This window comes from Uloborus diversus, chromosome 5 (assembly GCF_026930045.1).
Source record: "Uloborus diversus isolate 005 chromosome 5, Udiv.v.3.1, whole genome shotgun sequence".
NCBI lineage: Eukaryota > Metazoa > Arthropoda > Arachnida > Araneae > Uloboridae > Uloborus > Uloborus diversus.
In genome coordinates, this window is record NC_072735.1 from 64,239,758 (window position 1) to 64,255,654 (window position 15,897).

The 15,897-nt window shown below is 32.2% G+C and overlaps 1 protein-coding gene across 1 annotated transcript in view; it reads left to right on the top strand.

Annotated features, from left to right (window-relative positions):
* Window positions 1–15,897, top strand: part of LOC129223383 (protein O-mannosyl-transferase Tmtc3-like) — a 227,434-nt gene that overhangs the window by 95,929 nt on the left and 115,608 nt on the right. The window contains exon 3 of the mRNA XM_054857964.1: window positions 12,243–12,379. Within this exon, the coding sequence (XP_054713939.1) occupies window positions 12,243–12,379 (137 nt within the window). The remainder of the gene's footprint in view (window positions 1–12,242; window positions 12,380–15,897) is intronic.

The following is a 15,897-nucleotide window of genomic DNA, read 5'->3' on the forward strand; positions in this document are numbered from 1 at the left end:
AAAAGTATAGGTTCTAAACATAGATAAATTTCTACGTGTATGAAGCAAATTTATAGAATTCTAAATATCTCCACAGAATAGAAAGAAGAAGTACAGTCATTTGAAGGTTAAGTAGTTATTTATATGTGTTTTATTTTTCATTTATAGGATGTCCATATATAAATGCTGTCACATACTTAACCTTATTCCCTTCCCTCCCCTTGTACCACCTCACGCAAATTTTCATAAACATGCCATAATAAAAAAAAAATATGTGGTGTCAGACATGTTGTTGTTGCCTCCCTCCTTCTTGTCACAAACTCACAACTGGACAACCCCATTCCTCCCCAAAGAGTAGCATGATTTGTGGACGACCCCTTCGCACACATTTAAAAATTCCCTTTCAAAGCAATTAACGAGGCTTATACTTCAAATTTGTTATATATACACTTTATAAACTGGAAAATCATCCGTCGGGAAATGACGGGTGAAAGTTGCTTCTGCATTTGAAGGAAGCCATTGCCTGTTTGGTGATAGTTTGATAGTTGAAATTTGAACACTAACTCCAGCGGATGAATTCTAAACTCCAGTAGGTAGCGTTCATTGTTGACCATTTTTTCGTTTCTTCATTCCCCTGAAATGACACAGTCTGACCAGTAAAACAGTTAAGTTACCGGATCAGTTCAACTTTGTCACAATAAAGCCTTTCCCTGCATGTTAAACATCACAAAACATATTATCAAATTATCATGCCGTGGCGTGAGTTTCATTGTTGATGGACGTCAGGCGTGTTACTCGATCATTGGATATTGTATATATGAGGATGGGTGGCCGTCGGGGGAGCATATGGCCATTGAAATGTTTAGTGGCGTTTTGAGCCCTCTTTTTGGGGTTTTGTTTTTGGTGTAGTTATCCTTTAAACTCCATAGTAGTTTAAGGAGTAAGCCATTGATCTTGAACGGATATGGCACATCTGATTTATACCAGCGAATTAAAGTCTGTACCATACCAAAAATGCTATAAAATAAATGTTTTATAATAAGGTTGTTTCCTTCAGTCAAAAGTACTACTTTTAGTCACTGAAATTGATAGAATAAGCAAAAAAAAAAAAACATGGACCCAGAAAATTCTTTCATTTTCCCAACAGTTATTTTTTACTTATTTGTTTAAAATATCCGATTTTGCAAACAAGGCGTGGTCTTGATGACGTCACAAATGATGCTCTTTGGCGCATTTTGTACCGCGTTTCCACGTTATGATAATCAAGAAGCGAATTAAAATTGCGCTCTACGCTTGCTATCAACCACATAGTTGCCAATACACGTGAGTAAAGATGCAAATTGAATATTTTGCTCTGTGAATGGCAACACAGAATGGCATTTCATCATTTGTGATGTCATCGGCAAGAAATGTAAATAATGAAAGCGCAACGATTTAAGTAATTTTTTTTTAAATAATAAAATCAAACAAATTATTTAAAAAATGGTTAGATCCTATGTTTTAAAGCATGTTCTTTCAGAACAAAAATACTTTTAAAATTTTGGAAATGACCCCATTGCTTCTTTTTAGATATTTCTGAAATGAGTAATTAAACATATATATAAATAACCCATTTTAGCATAATAAATGAAAGTTGTAGCCGTCTAATCATAATCTTGTTCTCATAACCGACGACAGAAAAGTTATATGAACGCCCTCCAGAGATTCGGAAATGCAGCGCCCTGCTTTGTAACATTTCGTTAAAACTGCCTTTTCTTTTAAAAATTGATACTAATCCCTCTTAAGTACATTATTAATGTTTCAAAACTGCATTTTTTATTATTTTAAACACAATTTTTCTATAAGTTTAATGTATTTATTTTTTCTCATGCATTGACAAACTAATAGAGTTATGCAGTAAAGCTTCAAATATTACATTATGTTGTTAATTGCATAAGCTACGACTCCTTTAAACGAAAGAAATAAAAAAAGATTTTTCCTTGAAATTAATCTTGTTATTCTTCCTCACTGCCTCGACGAAGATAATTTCATAACATTCTTAAATCTGGAGGAAAAAATCGTCTGAATGAAAAAAATTCCATTGCTCATAAATTTTTCCCGCCATCTGTGGAGGCAAATCATCTCTTGTGTGAAAGTTTAAAAAAAACATCCAGAAACTTCGTTAGCGTAAAAAAATCCAGATGAGTGAATTCATTTCAAAGTTCAGTAAAGGTCCCTAAAAAATTAATAAGGTATTTTGTTCAAGGAAATCAGAAGGTTCAACGTATGTAACGGGAAAAAAGAACGATCTTATTTATTTGGAATTGTTCTAAAGTTTGACGCACTAACCTGAACAGAAACGTGTGTCAAAGCTAAAAATTCTATTTTATGACACCGTGATTCCATTAAATAAATTTCGCTTATTGGATTAAAGCTTAGAAAATACGTACCCGTTCGACGACTTGTGGTTCGAATGCATTTTACGTCTACTGGTTTTTACATTTCTGTGTGGAAAAAGTATTTTCATTCTTAATTTGATATTGCTGAACAACTTTATCGTTGACTTTTTTCCCGTATCTCGAACCGTTTCTGAGATAAGAACGCTAAGTCCAAGTGTTGACGCGATATGGCGTTGTAAACGGCTTCATTGTGTAGCGCATAGCAGCTTTACTATACATAGATCCACAATAGCTCTCGCCATTTAGAAATTGTCGGGAAGGGGGAGGGGAAACGGACATTAGCGCGCACCCCATATGCAAAGAAAAAATTTGAATCAAACCGTATAAAAATGCACATGAATGCGAAAAACGAATGATAGCATATGAAAATAAAGTAGTATTTAGTACTTTTTTAAGGACAGCACAGGCACATAAAATAGTTAAAAGAGCATTTTATAGAGGCTGTCCACTAATGATGTCAACGTTTGAGGTGGAAGGGAGTTCATGAAATTTTGACAGTTCGAAACAAAGGGAAAGAGGGGGGGAACCAATAAATGCTTCATCATACATTTTTTCCTCATGAAAAATAACGCGTGACATGAGACAAAAGGGGAACGGAGGGGAGGAAAAAACACTTTTTGACATAGGGGAGGGAGTCAAAATGTTGAAAAAAAGTGTGACGTGTGGCATCCTTTAGCGACAGCCCCAAATAGCACTGTCCATCAATATGCTGCCGTGGAAAAAATTGAAGTCATTATATGACCTCACGGAAAAACCCTTGACTACACAATCACAGTGACCACATATCACAGTACCGTGACCTCACGGTACTGTTTGAAATCAAAAAATAGAAAAACCTCCTTTTTTTTTTATCTTTTTTGGCATTTTCGATGTAAACCTACGCTATTAGAACTGTATTCTTAAATGTCCCGGAATATTTGTTGTATTTAATGAAACAGGTTAAAATTTTCGTCGAATTGAGGCTTTTTTTTTTCCCCCGACAAAAGCAAAATTATTTCAATGCTCCGGGGTTGCCAGTTTTTTTCTTTAACCAAATATCGAATTATTTTCTAACAGCTCTCGCATGTATCGGTTGCCTGCATATTTATCTACGAGAGCTGTCAGTTAAGCAATGGCAGAAGAGGCATAAATCATTTTTCAATGAAATTACGAGCACAATTGCATTAAATTCCTTTTATGAAATCAACAGTAAAAATGATAACATTTTGTCAAATGTCGCAAAGCCACTGGAAAGAACTTGTACGGGGTTGATTGTTAATGCCTTAGATGGACTACCCTAAAATTCGGGATACATGATTGCTGAGACGAACCTTTAGGAAGAATTCCCGGACAGTTCATAAACGGTCCATGGAAAGGAGACCGCTCGAGATGTTGAATCTAATCCAGAGCAATAGAAGGTTGGCTTGTGCGTTGCAAATCCGTAGTCTAATGAAACCCTTTTGTCCATCTTGAAACTGTCCTCTATGGTACGCATTATCGCCACAACCTCGATTTTACGCCATGATCCCTGGTTAAATTTTCAAAACAGTATTTAGAGCGATGAAAATTAATACAACCCTCGAATGAATCGTAACTTCAGCATTCAAAAAAGCATTGAATGCTTAAGAAAAATGCCGAGAACAAATTTTATGGATTTTAATTCATCAACACAAAAGCACCGTTTTATATATTTATTTAATACATTTTAACAATAAGGGCAGCAATTCCAAAACAGTCTGGTAAGATTTGCAGTGCCGCTGCACAAACTGACATACCGACATTCTACTCTACTTTCCATATGAATATGTGTGTGTGTGTTTACTTGCGTACGTGTGCGTAAAGAAAAAGTTTGCAGAAAATAAAAGTACTTACAAACACTACTTTTTCCCAACTTGCATACGAAAATATCAATCAATAACTAAAATAAAAAGTACTACTACAACTTAAAAAAAAATATTTTTTTAATAAATTCAGCTTCAGAGCAATTTTTAAAAAGTGAATAAGTCAGGTGCATCACGAATTCCCACAATTTGTCATAATGATTTTTTTTCATGACTATTTAATGACTATAACGTTATATTTTATCAATTTTTCTTACTTACAAAAGAAATAATTTGGAGCTTCATTAATTAATAAAGTAGTCTATTAATTCTCTCAGGCTCTTCTGTGACCTCTATTTCGTAAATTATTCCCCCGAACTCTTTTTATGCTCATAATTACCAATTAAGTTTCCACATTAAATCAGTAATTACTGCTGTTTAAAAAAGCTTAATAATCCTTTCAAAATTTCAAATGAACGAAAAAACCATTTCATACTGCAAAAGACATTAGTTATAAAATAATATTTTAAAGAAAACAATAAGTAAAACTTATCAGCATTGCAAAGTATAAAATAATTAAATAAGAGAAATATTCTCAAAACCTTTACATAAAGGGAACGGCTAGAGCATTTAAATCAAACTATTTGTACCTACATTTTTACTTCCTTTAAAAAAAAGGAAGTATTGTATTCGCGAAAAAATTTTCACTCGGCCTTAATTTGCATTTTGCTTACCTCCGAATGAATGTTGAGTTTTTTTTTCTTTTTCCGACTCGACCCCCCATGGATAAGTGCCTAAGAACGTATAGACAGATAGACACGCGAAATATCCATTTTGACGATTCCCGAGTTAATTACGACGAGTTTTCTCATGCCGTCTGTATGTGCGGATGTGTGTATGTATGTCGCATAACTCAAGAACGGTATGTCCTAGAAAGTTGAAATTTGGTACGTAGACTCTTAGTGTGGTCTAGTTGTGCTCCTCCCTTTTTGGTTGCATTCGGATGCTCCAAAGGGGGTCTTTTGCCCCTTTTGGGGAGGGGGAATCTTTGTTAATTTCGACTCAATGTAAACTCAAGTGTTGTTACAATTTGGCAGACACTTGGCTATATATCGCCACTTTTGGTCGCCAAGTTTTGTTACCAACTTGGCGAAAAGTTTGGTGATTTTTTTTTTTAAGCTGGTTTTAATTTGACCACTGTTGGTGACATTTAGAGAGTAAACTATTGAATCACATTCAAATTGCCAATAATGGGAAAGTGACATTAAATTGGAAGAAAAGGAAGTCATGTGATGCACACATCAGCTCGTTTCGTTTCACTTTTAAGGTCAGATTTAAATGTATAGAATAGAGTGAATATGGTCTAGTCTGGTTTCTTACAATTTTTTGTCTTCTTTAGTATATCTAAATATTTAGATGGTGAGTGTTTAATCAAATAATGTACTGAATAGATAATATTTTTTATGTGAATAGATAATCTATTGTTTATAATAATTTTTTATTAATTCATTGCTGTTCTGTCAAGCAAAATTGTTTTTAAAAGAGTCTTGAAGGGAACATTTAGAGGAGCAACTAGCTTAGTTTTTTCATGATTTACCGTGTTAAGTCAAAAAATGATGTAATTATAGTATTGAAAAGGAGTTGAAGGATTGTATTCATTTATCTCAACTCAACGTAAGCATTATGCGGCTGCATGGACGCAAAATATTCCAAAAAACTTATCTTATTATTATTCATATTTTAGAGGAGATGGTAACTTTCAAGGATGTTACTCTTTCAAGAGTATCAATCTACTTCAGGCAGAAAAGTGCAGACTCCTTTTAGGGACGAGCACCACAAGAGTAGAAGTTCGACTTAGCTCATACAGAACACGATTGACAAAAGCATCATCTATCAACATTTCGATATTTTTGATTCAGGACAGCAACCGAACAATTGAAAAACCCGGAACTCTGTATCCGTCAGATGCACTGATTTGCTTAAGAATTTGGATCTCTTTGTGACTACGACAGGTTTAACGTGCATCAGTCAACATTAGCATACACGGAGGATTTTTGATCGCCATTATTGAGTTGACGAAAGTTCGATTGTAAGTCCAGTACCTAGCTGGTCAGTTACCTCAGCCTATTGAAGTCTTTAAACTGTCGGAGTCAGTCGTGAAAAAAAAGGGAGAGATCGCCAAAAAGATATATTTCGAGACACAACTGCCTATGATGGGCGAGTAATTATGAGTGCTTTTGCACTCCCTCCTCCCCTCTGTACTTTTTTTTTAACAAAGTCCGGCGCACATTTTGAAAACGTTTTTATTAAACAATTTAGAACTTTGAAATTTTTCGCACGATTCAACCATCTATTTAATAAGGAAAATGATAAATTTAAAAAAAAATGTTTTTAATAATTTATATTATTTTTTTTTCAATTGAAGTTGCCTTAAATTGCTAAAACTCAAAATAATCTTGGTCAATTTTCAAATTTTTTTTGAAAAAAATATGCACAAATGTCTAACGACCAAACGGCACGACCTTGAGGGTCACGGATTTGGACAAAATTCTACCTATAGGTCCATTTCCATTAGTTATGAGAGCAGGGAAAGCGGTTTGACTGCATAGACCCTAGTTTCTCTGCAACGAGGGTCCAAAGTTGCTAGTTTAGCCCCAGAAATGCATTGGCGTTTCCATTGGAATTTCTGAATTCGACACTGTGTTCGATCTCTCAACACCTTTGGCATCATTTGTTAGTATATTGAGCACAAGGGATAACGCTTATTTTTTTATGAGCATTTTCTAAGTTATTTGAAAAGTCAAAACGATCTTGTTTTTTTGTTTCTTGTGTGCCATGCGCAATAAATCACAGATTTTTCTCTTTTCTCAGTTTTTGCTAAACAGTTCGGGATATATTTGATAGCAGACGATAAATATCCAGTTTAAGTAAATGTTTTTATTAGCAAACAATTAATACATTTTATTAGCAAACGATTAAATAAAACGAAAATAATTAATTTCATTTGCAAACGATAAATATCCTGTAACTCTGATATTTTGGCTTTCAAGATATTGAAATTAAAAGTAGAAGCCTATTTGAATTTGAGAACCGCTTATCAAAATTAGTATTCAAAGTAATTAATTCAAAGGTAAGCATGCAAACGGCTCATACTATAGCAGAAAAAGCGATAAAAATGGTAATTTTAAAGGAAAGTCCATTGCACATCTCGTTCCAAATTATCAACTTTGGACCCCCGTTGCAGGTGAACTAGGGCCTATGCAGTTAAACCGCTATACCTGGGCTCATATCTAGTGGGAACTGACTTATACCTAGAATTTTGTCCAAATCCGTGAGCCTCCAGTTCGTGCCGTTTGGGACTAAGCTTAAATTTTTATTCGGCAAATTAAAAAATGTTAATTTAATAAAAAAATAAAAGAAAATAAAAATATAATAAGATAAGAAAATAATAATTAAGAAAAATTTTGAAAATTTCTTAGATACTTTTAAAAAAAAAAAAGTATTGTTTGCAAGAATCGATTTTTTTTTTTTTTCAAATTTCCCGAACAAAAATTTTAGTAAACTGTTTGAAAAAGATATGCTCCAAATTTCTTGAACTATAAGAGAGAATGCAAAAAAATCGAGAAAAATTGCATCATGGAGAAAAACGCGTCCAAAGCTATAAAGTTTAAAATAATACTAATGAAATGGCATGCAACAAAATAATTATATCTTTCGTTCTAATTACGATAGAACCATGGTTCAATGTCATTTTAAGCAGAAAAGCAGAGAAGTTTTTTAAATACTTTTTTTTTAATGCAAAATTTGACGATTTCTGGGTCTCGGATCCCCTTAAATAAGTACCTAATCAATAAACCTTATTCTAAAACTCTAAACTAAAATCTATGTGTAGTTCAGATTTTGTAAATATTAGTTAAGTATTCACCTTCAAATAAGTTAACACAACTTTTTTTCTCATTTACTTGCTCTAGGTAAATAACGCATTTTATTAGACATTCACAAAAAAAACCTCTTGTTTTGTTTGAAATTTTTCAAGAACAGTTTCGTTTTGTTGAAGAAGGCAATCTAGATTTACCGCTTTCTGCTCTAATGCATTTTGGAGTGACACTAGCTATTTGGAGTCGAAAGTAAAAGTGCATTATTCGAAAGCGATGCTATTATTCTTTATTTTTATCGTCCTTTAGTTTTCTGCATTTTCCGCCGTTAACCGATTCAACAACGCTTGAGAAGATGCGTCTTTGTGAAATGCTATTACATGTTTTTCTATTCAGTTTTTATCTTATTTTGTATACCGTCTTATTTTCCTATTTTGATTGAAATAGGATAGCTTAAAAAGCGACTGAAATTGATGCTATGCCGGTATATTTGAAGAAACAGGACATTATAAAATAATGTAAGCGTGTTTTGCTGTTTACCTTCTTACCTTTACGTGGCGTTGGATAAATAAAACTACTTACACTAAAATAGCATTAAAAAACTATTTTCTTAATAAAATATAATCCTGCGGTTGCCGAATTGTTTTTTTTTTTTTTTTAAATTGCAAAGCATAACATTTTTGCGAATGGGATCGTTTTCAAAATTTTAAAAGTATTTTTTACTGAAAAAGCATGCTTAGAAATATAGGATCTGACCATTTTTAAATAATTTTTTCATGTTTAATATTTAAAAAAAAAATTCTTAAATCGGTGCGCTTTCATTGTTTACGTTTCTGTCGTGTGACATCACAAATGATGAAATGCCATTAGTGTTGCCATTCACGGAGAAAAATATTTAATTCGCATCTTTACTTACGTGTATTGGCAACGATATGGTTGATAGCAAGCGTAGAGCGCAATATTTAATTCGCTTCATGAATATCATAACGTGGAAACGTGATAAAAATATACGCCGAATTGCATCATTTGTGACGTCATAAAGACCATGCCTTGTTTTCAAAATCGGACATTTAAAAAAATTAATTAAAAAATAACTGTTGGGAAAATAAAAGTATTTTCTTGGTCCATGTTTTTTTTTTTTTTTACTCATTCTATCAATTTCAGTGATTAAAAGTAGTACTTCTGACTGAAGGAAACAACCCCATTATAACCGACTCTAACTCCTTTACCACAAAATCAGTTCGACTCCGACTTAGACTCCGACTCCGCAAGCACCGGCATTGTTGCGGACTTAGGGGAAAAACGATAGACTCCGACTCCTGAAATTTTAAGCCTTCGACTCCAACTCCTTTATTCCAAAATCAATACGACTCCGACTCGGTAGCCCTGCTTTTAAGCATAACTTCTTATCCCTAAATCAACTCTTTATCAATGCATCTTATCTTAACTACCTAAAACTGTATCATTGACTAGAAGTTTTCTTATAGAAAGCAAATTGTATTTAAAAATTCTCCTTCTAGTTAATTTAGTTTTCTAGATATTCATAACCGTTACTTTGTTCGAAGGCGTTTTTCTTACGACTCCCTTTCGACTCTTAGATTTACAATAACGAAAATGTTCTCCCGTAATTGCTTTTCGTTTTATAAAATTACGAAACATTACTCACCATTTATAATGAAGGTTGCTACAATTTTTAGTTTTAAACAACTAAGCAATTTTCAATACATTTTTTTTACTACTTTTCTAGTAGCTTTCTAAGCAGCAAAAGAATTTTCGAGCATAAATTATTTACTTTTCACGTCGTTTAAGAAATCAGTATTCGTTGACTTGACGCATTTTTCCTCGAAACAACGGTCAATCGACGTTCCGAAAAGAGCGAAAAGTGATTTATAATACAGACTGAAAACGCCACCGCATTCTTTGTATTTTCCTCCTTTCTACGCTTTTTTTGCTCGTTTAGTACGTAATCTCGTTTTCAACAGAAAGCGGATGCTATGCGCCTTGCGCCATTAGTAAAATTCGTTTTCAGGAAATGATTTTGCCATTTTTCTGCCTTGTGAATCACTCTTTTTAGTTTATTTGATTGAATCATCCGCATTTCAAAAACGAATTTATGTCGTAAAAGAATATTTTCACTCAAGGTCCAAACAAATTCTTCATTTTTAAGAATGATGTTTTATTTTTAAATTTCAAAAGACTTAGTTCCGTTCTCGAGAGAATGCGTTTCGTCTTTTCGAAATTTCCTCTCATTTTTCAGAGAAAGGACAGCCAAAGCGCTGTTTATTATGGAGTGCTTTAAAATACTTATGCAGTTCAATCTTTTTTGAAGTATTAACCATCTGGCTGTTAATTTTTTTTTCAACGGATTTTCTTTAAACTATACACATTTTCAATAAAAAAAGAATAAATGTAAGGGAATGTGGGGAAAACTGAAATAGTGAAATATTTTCTCTGCTTTTAGCGCCATCTATCTGATAATATTTTAACTAAGTAGTAGTACATGTAATCTATTGTAATCAGGAAAAAATAAAACTGAAGATGAAAACATATGATAATATAGGCAATTTTCAAAAATCAATATTCATTTTGTAATATTTTGTTCTAAGTCAAATTATTAGTTTTGCTATCATAGAATAATAAAGATCTTCTCTTAACGATATAAATATTAATTGAGACCTAATATTCGGTGAAGCATTAATTTAGTTAATTTTAAGCTAGTTTGTACATTAAATATTTTGAACAATTAGTCAAGTAAATGTGGGCAAAAAGTGAAATAGTTTATTTAGGTTACTCACTCTTTTACAAAATCATTTGCGTATTCATTTATTAATTAACTTGCCTTCATTTATTTAGTAATTTAATTATGTATTCATTCTTTCACTTATTTTCTTGTTCTTTACTCTTTTACTCACTTATATATTTTTTTCATACAATTATGAATTTTTCGATCGATACAACTGAACTCGTTAATTTGAACGGTTTCATTCACTTAAAAAAGTTGCTGGTGATATCTCTACAAAACTTACTTATGAACTTTGTAAATGTTTCATTGGTTTCGTTATAGTCTTGGAAAATCGAGGACAATTAACAACCACTAGAAAATATATAACTAAAATTTTAATCAAGAAATATTTTATTTAGGTTTAGATGCATAATATTGCAATTATGGGTCATTTTGTAAGCTATTTCTCGGTAACCGAGTAATTAATGTTGTTCCGAAAGTCGCAGGTTCGATTCCGATACAGTAAATTACCAAATGGTTAAAAAAAATTAATAAAAAAATATCATTGACATGACGACAAATAATTTTTAAAATTCATCATAAAAAATAAATAAACAAAAATCGCTGATTGCAGTCACATAAAATGTTTTGAATGGAGCACCACCACATGAAGTCCTTTACAGTCATCGGGCTCCAGAATTAGCGGATCTTGTTTTTAAGACTTTTGGAGCCATTTAAACCTTTCGCACTCTGCACTTCTTTGGACACGACAACAACAACAACAACAACAATGGATAAATAAGGCAAAACAGTATTGTGAATGTGAAAAATGAAAGTAATATCAAAAGATATGTTAGATATGTTTGTAAAGTAAAAAAAAAAAAAATAATTAAATTAAGAAATTAAACGAGACAGAGAGAAAAATATGAAATAAACATCATCATTCAAAAGAACGGTCGTTCATTTTTTCACTGAACCGTTCATTTTTAAGAGTCAGTGTTTTTGACCCCTTCGTTCATAAACGACACATCCCTTCTTTCTAAAGTATTTACATTAAACATTGAAAAATATTGCATATTTCGGTTTCTCTGAATATACCCAACAGATTCTACCTAACTCTTGCACAAGCAAAAACATGCACAATTTTCCAATTTCTCAACGATGATATTTTTCTTCCTCTGCATACACATGCAATTATTGCGGTATTTTTATCCCCAAAAACCACTGAACTCTCACACTAATGCATTCTCTTCCAAAACTATTCCCTATCTCATTCATAATTCTCCGAGAATCTAATTTATCTTTTAATATCATATCCAAATTTAACAAATCCCCGGCACAAGTGCCTCCATTCAGCAATAAAACAAAACTCTCCTGCAGCAATGCGATTGCGCTTAAGCATAAATAACTTGGTATATTTCTCCCACAGGAGGACAGTCACAAATCCTACCGCCCCTTGTGCGTGATGACATTTCGTATCAATTACTGGCTGCATGAGCTGAACCCCTGGGGATACCACCTAGCGAACACAGTTCTTCATGTAGTGGTCTGCCTTCTCTACCACAGGTAAGAGACGAACTTTTCTTTCCACCCCTTCCAATTTATGGGATTGAACATTCAAGTTGACATTGTTGAAGCTGTTATTATTATATCTCAACAGGTTTAGCAAACAAAGCGCGAAGTTATTTTTAGGAGCTCTTAGTTAATGAAATAGAATTCGTCTCGGTGCATGTTCTAAAGTCTCATGGGGGAATATTTGTGTTTTAACCATCAAAGAAATGCTAAATAACTCTATAAATACATCTGCCATTTTGCATCGCATTTTGTTAATAGATTGTTTAATTTTCTCTTAGGTTATTTTCATCAATACTATATTGTATATTAGGTTATGGATGTTATTGCTATTAATATCTTATTGTGTGTTTGTTGTTTAACTTTTCAACCATTTTAATTACCTGTCAATAGGCTCAGGGTGGGAGCAATAGCGTCAGCAACAAAAATGTCATTACTCAAGCTTTGTAGTACTCAGAATAAAGAAGCAGCGGAATGGTAGGAGCCCTCCCTCTTCAAAATTTTTATACAAAGCTCCCGCATATTTTTCTTTTCATTTCATGATCTTATGCTCGAATTTATAACCCCCCCCCCCCCCGCATTTGTTTTCCGACTACAACACTGGTCTGGAGTGCACTGTTTTCATTATTTTTCTTTTCCACGCACTGTGCTGCTCCAAAACCTAATACCTAGGATTTTAGTTTCTGTTACCTCTGGTACAAGATAGATATTATTATCAACTTTTAGTAAAAGTTGATAAGAACTTTTCGCTAGCGTAGTTCACTTTCCTGTCCAAATATTTCATTTCTTATTAATATACGTCTATCGACCTTTACGCATTCTGAAATTTAAAATTTTCTAAGTAATATTGAATGTTGACTTACTGCAGAAATGATTTGAAAAAAAATATATAATTAAAATTTTTACTAACGATTATCCTCTTTTAGCATATTCACAGATTTTTTCCCTCAATTGAACAAATATCGCAAAACAATATATAAACAAATAATTTAATTTTCCACTTTATTAAATATATTTTATTCATATTTTGCAGGTATTTTCCTCGTAATATTTTCTCAGGTACTGAAGCGGAAACGCATCACTTGTTTTAAGTCCTAAAATAAAACCTCTCTTTCCTTTGAAAGTACAAGTGCATATTAGCAGGAATTATATTAATAAATTTAATAGTAATTGAAATTCTTTTCTTAGTGACTTTGCTTTGAATTTTAATTTATTTATAAATCCAATGCTTCAAAAACATAAGATAAAAATTTCATACTAATTAGTTTTAACAATTTATTATGTTTTCTTCGCTGAGTAATAGTACGTAAATAAATTGGTAGTTGTGCTATTTATTTTTAAAAGAGAATATTCATGGATATAATTATGCTTTTAAGCTCAAAAATTCAAAGTCGCACTAAAAAAAAGAATTTTGTTTTATTAATTTCATCTTTTACCGCTTCACTTAAATGTAACAGCTTTTTCTCCTTTTATGCGATTTATTTTGTTAAAGACGAACTAGAAAATGCATTTTTAATGCAATTTGCGTAGCTGTTGCTAACGAGAGATGTGACTTAATTATTTGCTTCTGTTAGGAGATAAATGTGTTGGTTCATTACTGATTGTGACTGATTATTGAGCTCAAACATTGTAATTAGCTTTTAATTTTAAGCCTACAGTAGATTTAAAAGAATATTTTCTACGATATAGTCCTTCTCTCTCTTTCTCTCTTTCTTTTTCTTTTGTTGGTTATTGTCTTTTTTAGTACGGCTTTGCATTCCTGAGTTTTAAAACAATAAGTTATAAGTGCGAATCTATAGGCAACGAAATCTCAAAGAAATTGACAACTAGAATTTTTGAAGAAATTAAATTTCCTTTGTTTTAGCTTTTTATATATCTCTCCTCCCCCTCCCCAGTTGTTCATTGGACAATTTATCGACATAAACTTAGTATTTTAAAATGCAATCGTACTTAGTGCGTGTGGTCGTACACTAATCGCCGCTTTTGAACTTTATCAACACACATAGTATGTTTTAAATGTAACATTGGTCCTTTTTCATGTTTTTCTCAAATGTATCTTTTGCTAAAAATTTTCAGTCTTAAATTTTAAAATGCAATTGTAGCAACAACAATTTTTCAGCTAAGTATTAAAAGAAAAGATTTTAAAAACCACTGCAAGTGAAAAAAGTGGAAAAGCAGTACAGAACAAAATTCAACACAGAGGTCAAAGACTCAATTATTTTCATGGCATTATATAACCCAGAGAAAGTATCACAGTAATAGATGTATAAACTACTTTCTTTTCAAAACGCAAAACGGGATTTTGGTACAACATCCGGTGTATGTGTTGTTGGAAATGTTCAAGGTCTTTAATTTCAATCTTAATTATAACAATAACAATTTTCATAGAAAATATATTTAAATCCACTACGAAAAACAGGAGGGGTATCCATATTGAAAAAATTGCAATAAGTTGACTCTTCAATTAATGTCAGGACTTGATATAACCTCCTAGAAAGCATTGTAGTTGATAGAGACAATATTTTGTCTTGAAATCATTGGTAGCTAAAAAAAATTCCGCAAAAGTGAAAAGTCTACACTTAATGTAGCGATTTAGATTTTTTTTTTCTTCAGAAATACTTGTTTTTTGCAGGAAACTCGTGTAAACCCGTTAAATCCTGCAACGTTGTCTGAAAATAAACTTCGTCATTTCGGAATTTTCTCAGTACATAAGACAAGCTTGCTAAAACTCAAAACTAGTAACTGTGAAAAGCAAGAGGAAAAAATATGATCTTATTCCATAGAAACATGGTTGTTTATGTTTTCGAATGCCATTTGGGAGTAAAACAAAGTCCCCCCCCCCCCCCCGCCCAAAAAAAAAAGTCGTAAAATTGTTGCAAAGTTGAACAAACTCTACTTCAAATTTGTATTTTCCCCTGATAGCAGTAAAGCACCCGGATGTGAAAGTATTTGTTCTTTTGAATTTGAGATGTAAAATGTTTCATGAATTTTGAAATGTGCGACAGTTGTTCCCAATTTTCAAAAATATGTCCTGTAAAAAGTCATATGAAATTATTTATTATTTTTATACGGTTTGCTATGTTTATGAACAATTGTTGAAATATTGGTCGCTGAGAGAACGTAGATTTTTATAAAATTAAAGCGACGTTATCTTACTTGAAACACAGTATGTAAGTGTGATTATCCTTTGATACAAATTTCCTTCACAATTTAAGACGCTTGACAAAATTATCTGTCGCAATACATTTTTCTTTTTCTAAACATTTACATGCACTAAAAAATTTACCACACATTTAAAATAAAACCATGCCTAATTAGTGTAGTAATTATTTATTAACTGTTTAAAATCCTTGTACTAAACATTAGTAGGTGTCAATTAATGTATCTATTACAGTTACTATCAATTTATCTATTACATTTTTAACCAATTTATTTATTAACTGGTTAACAAATTCTTGTACTAAACATTACTAGGCCTCAATTAATTTATCTATTACAGTTATTATCAATTG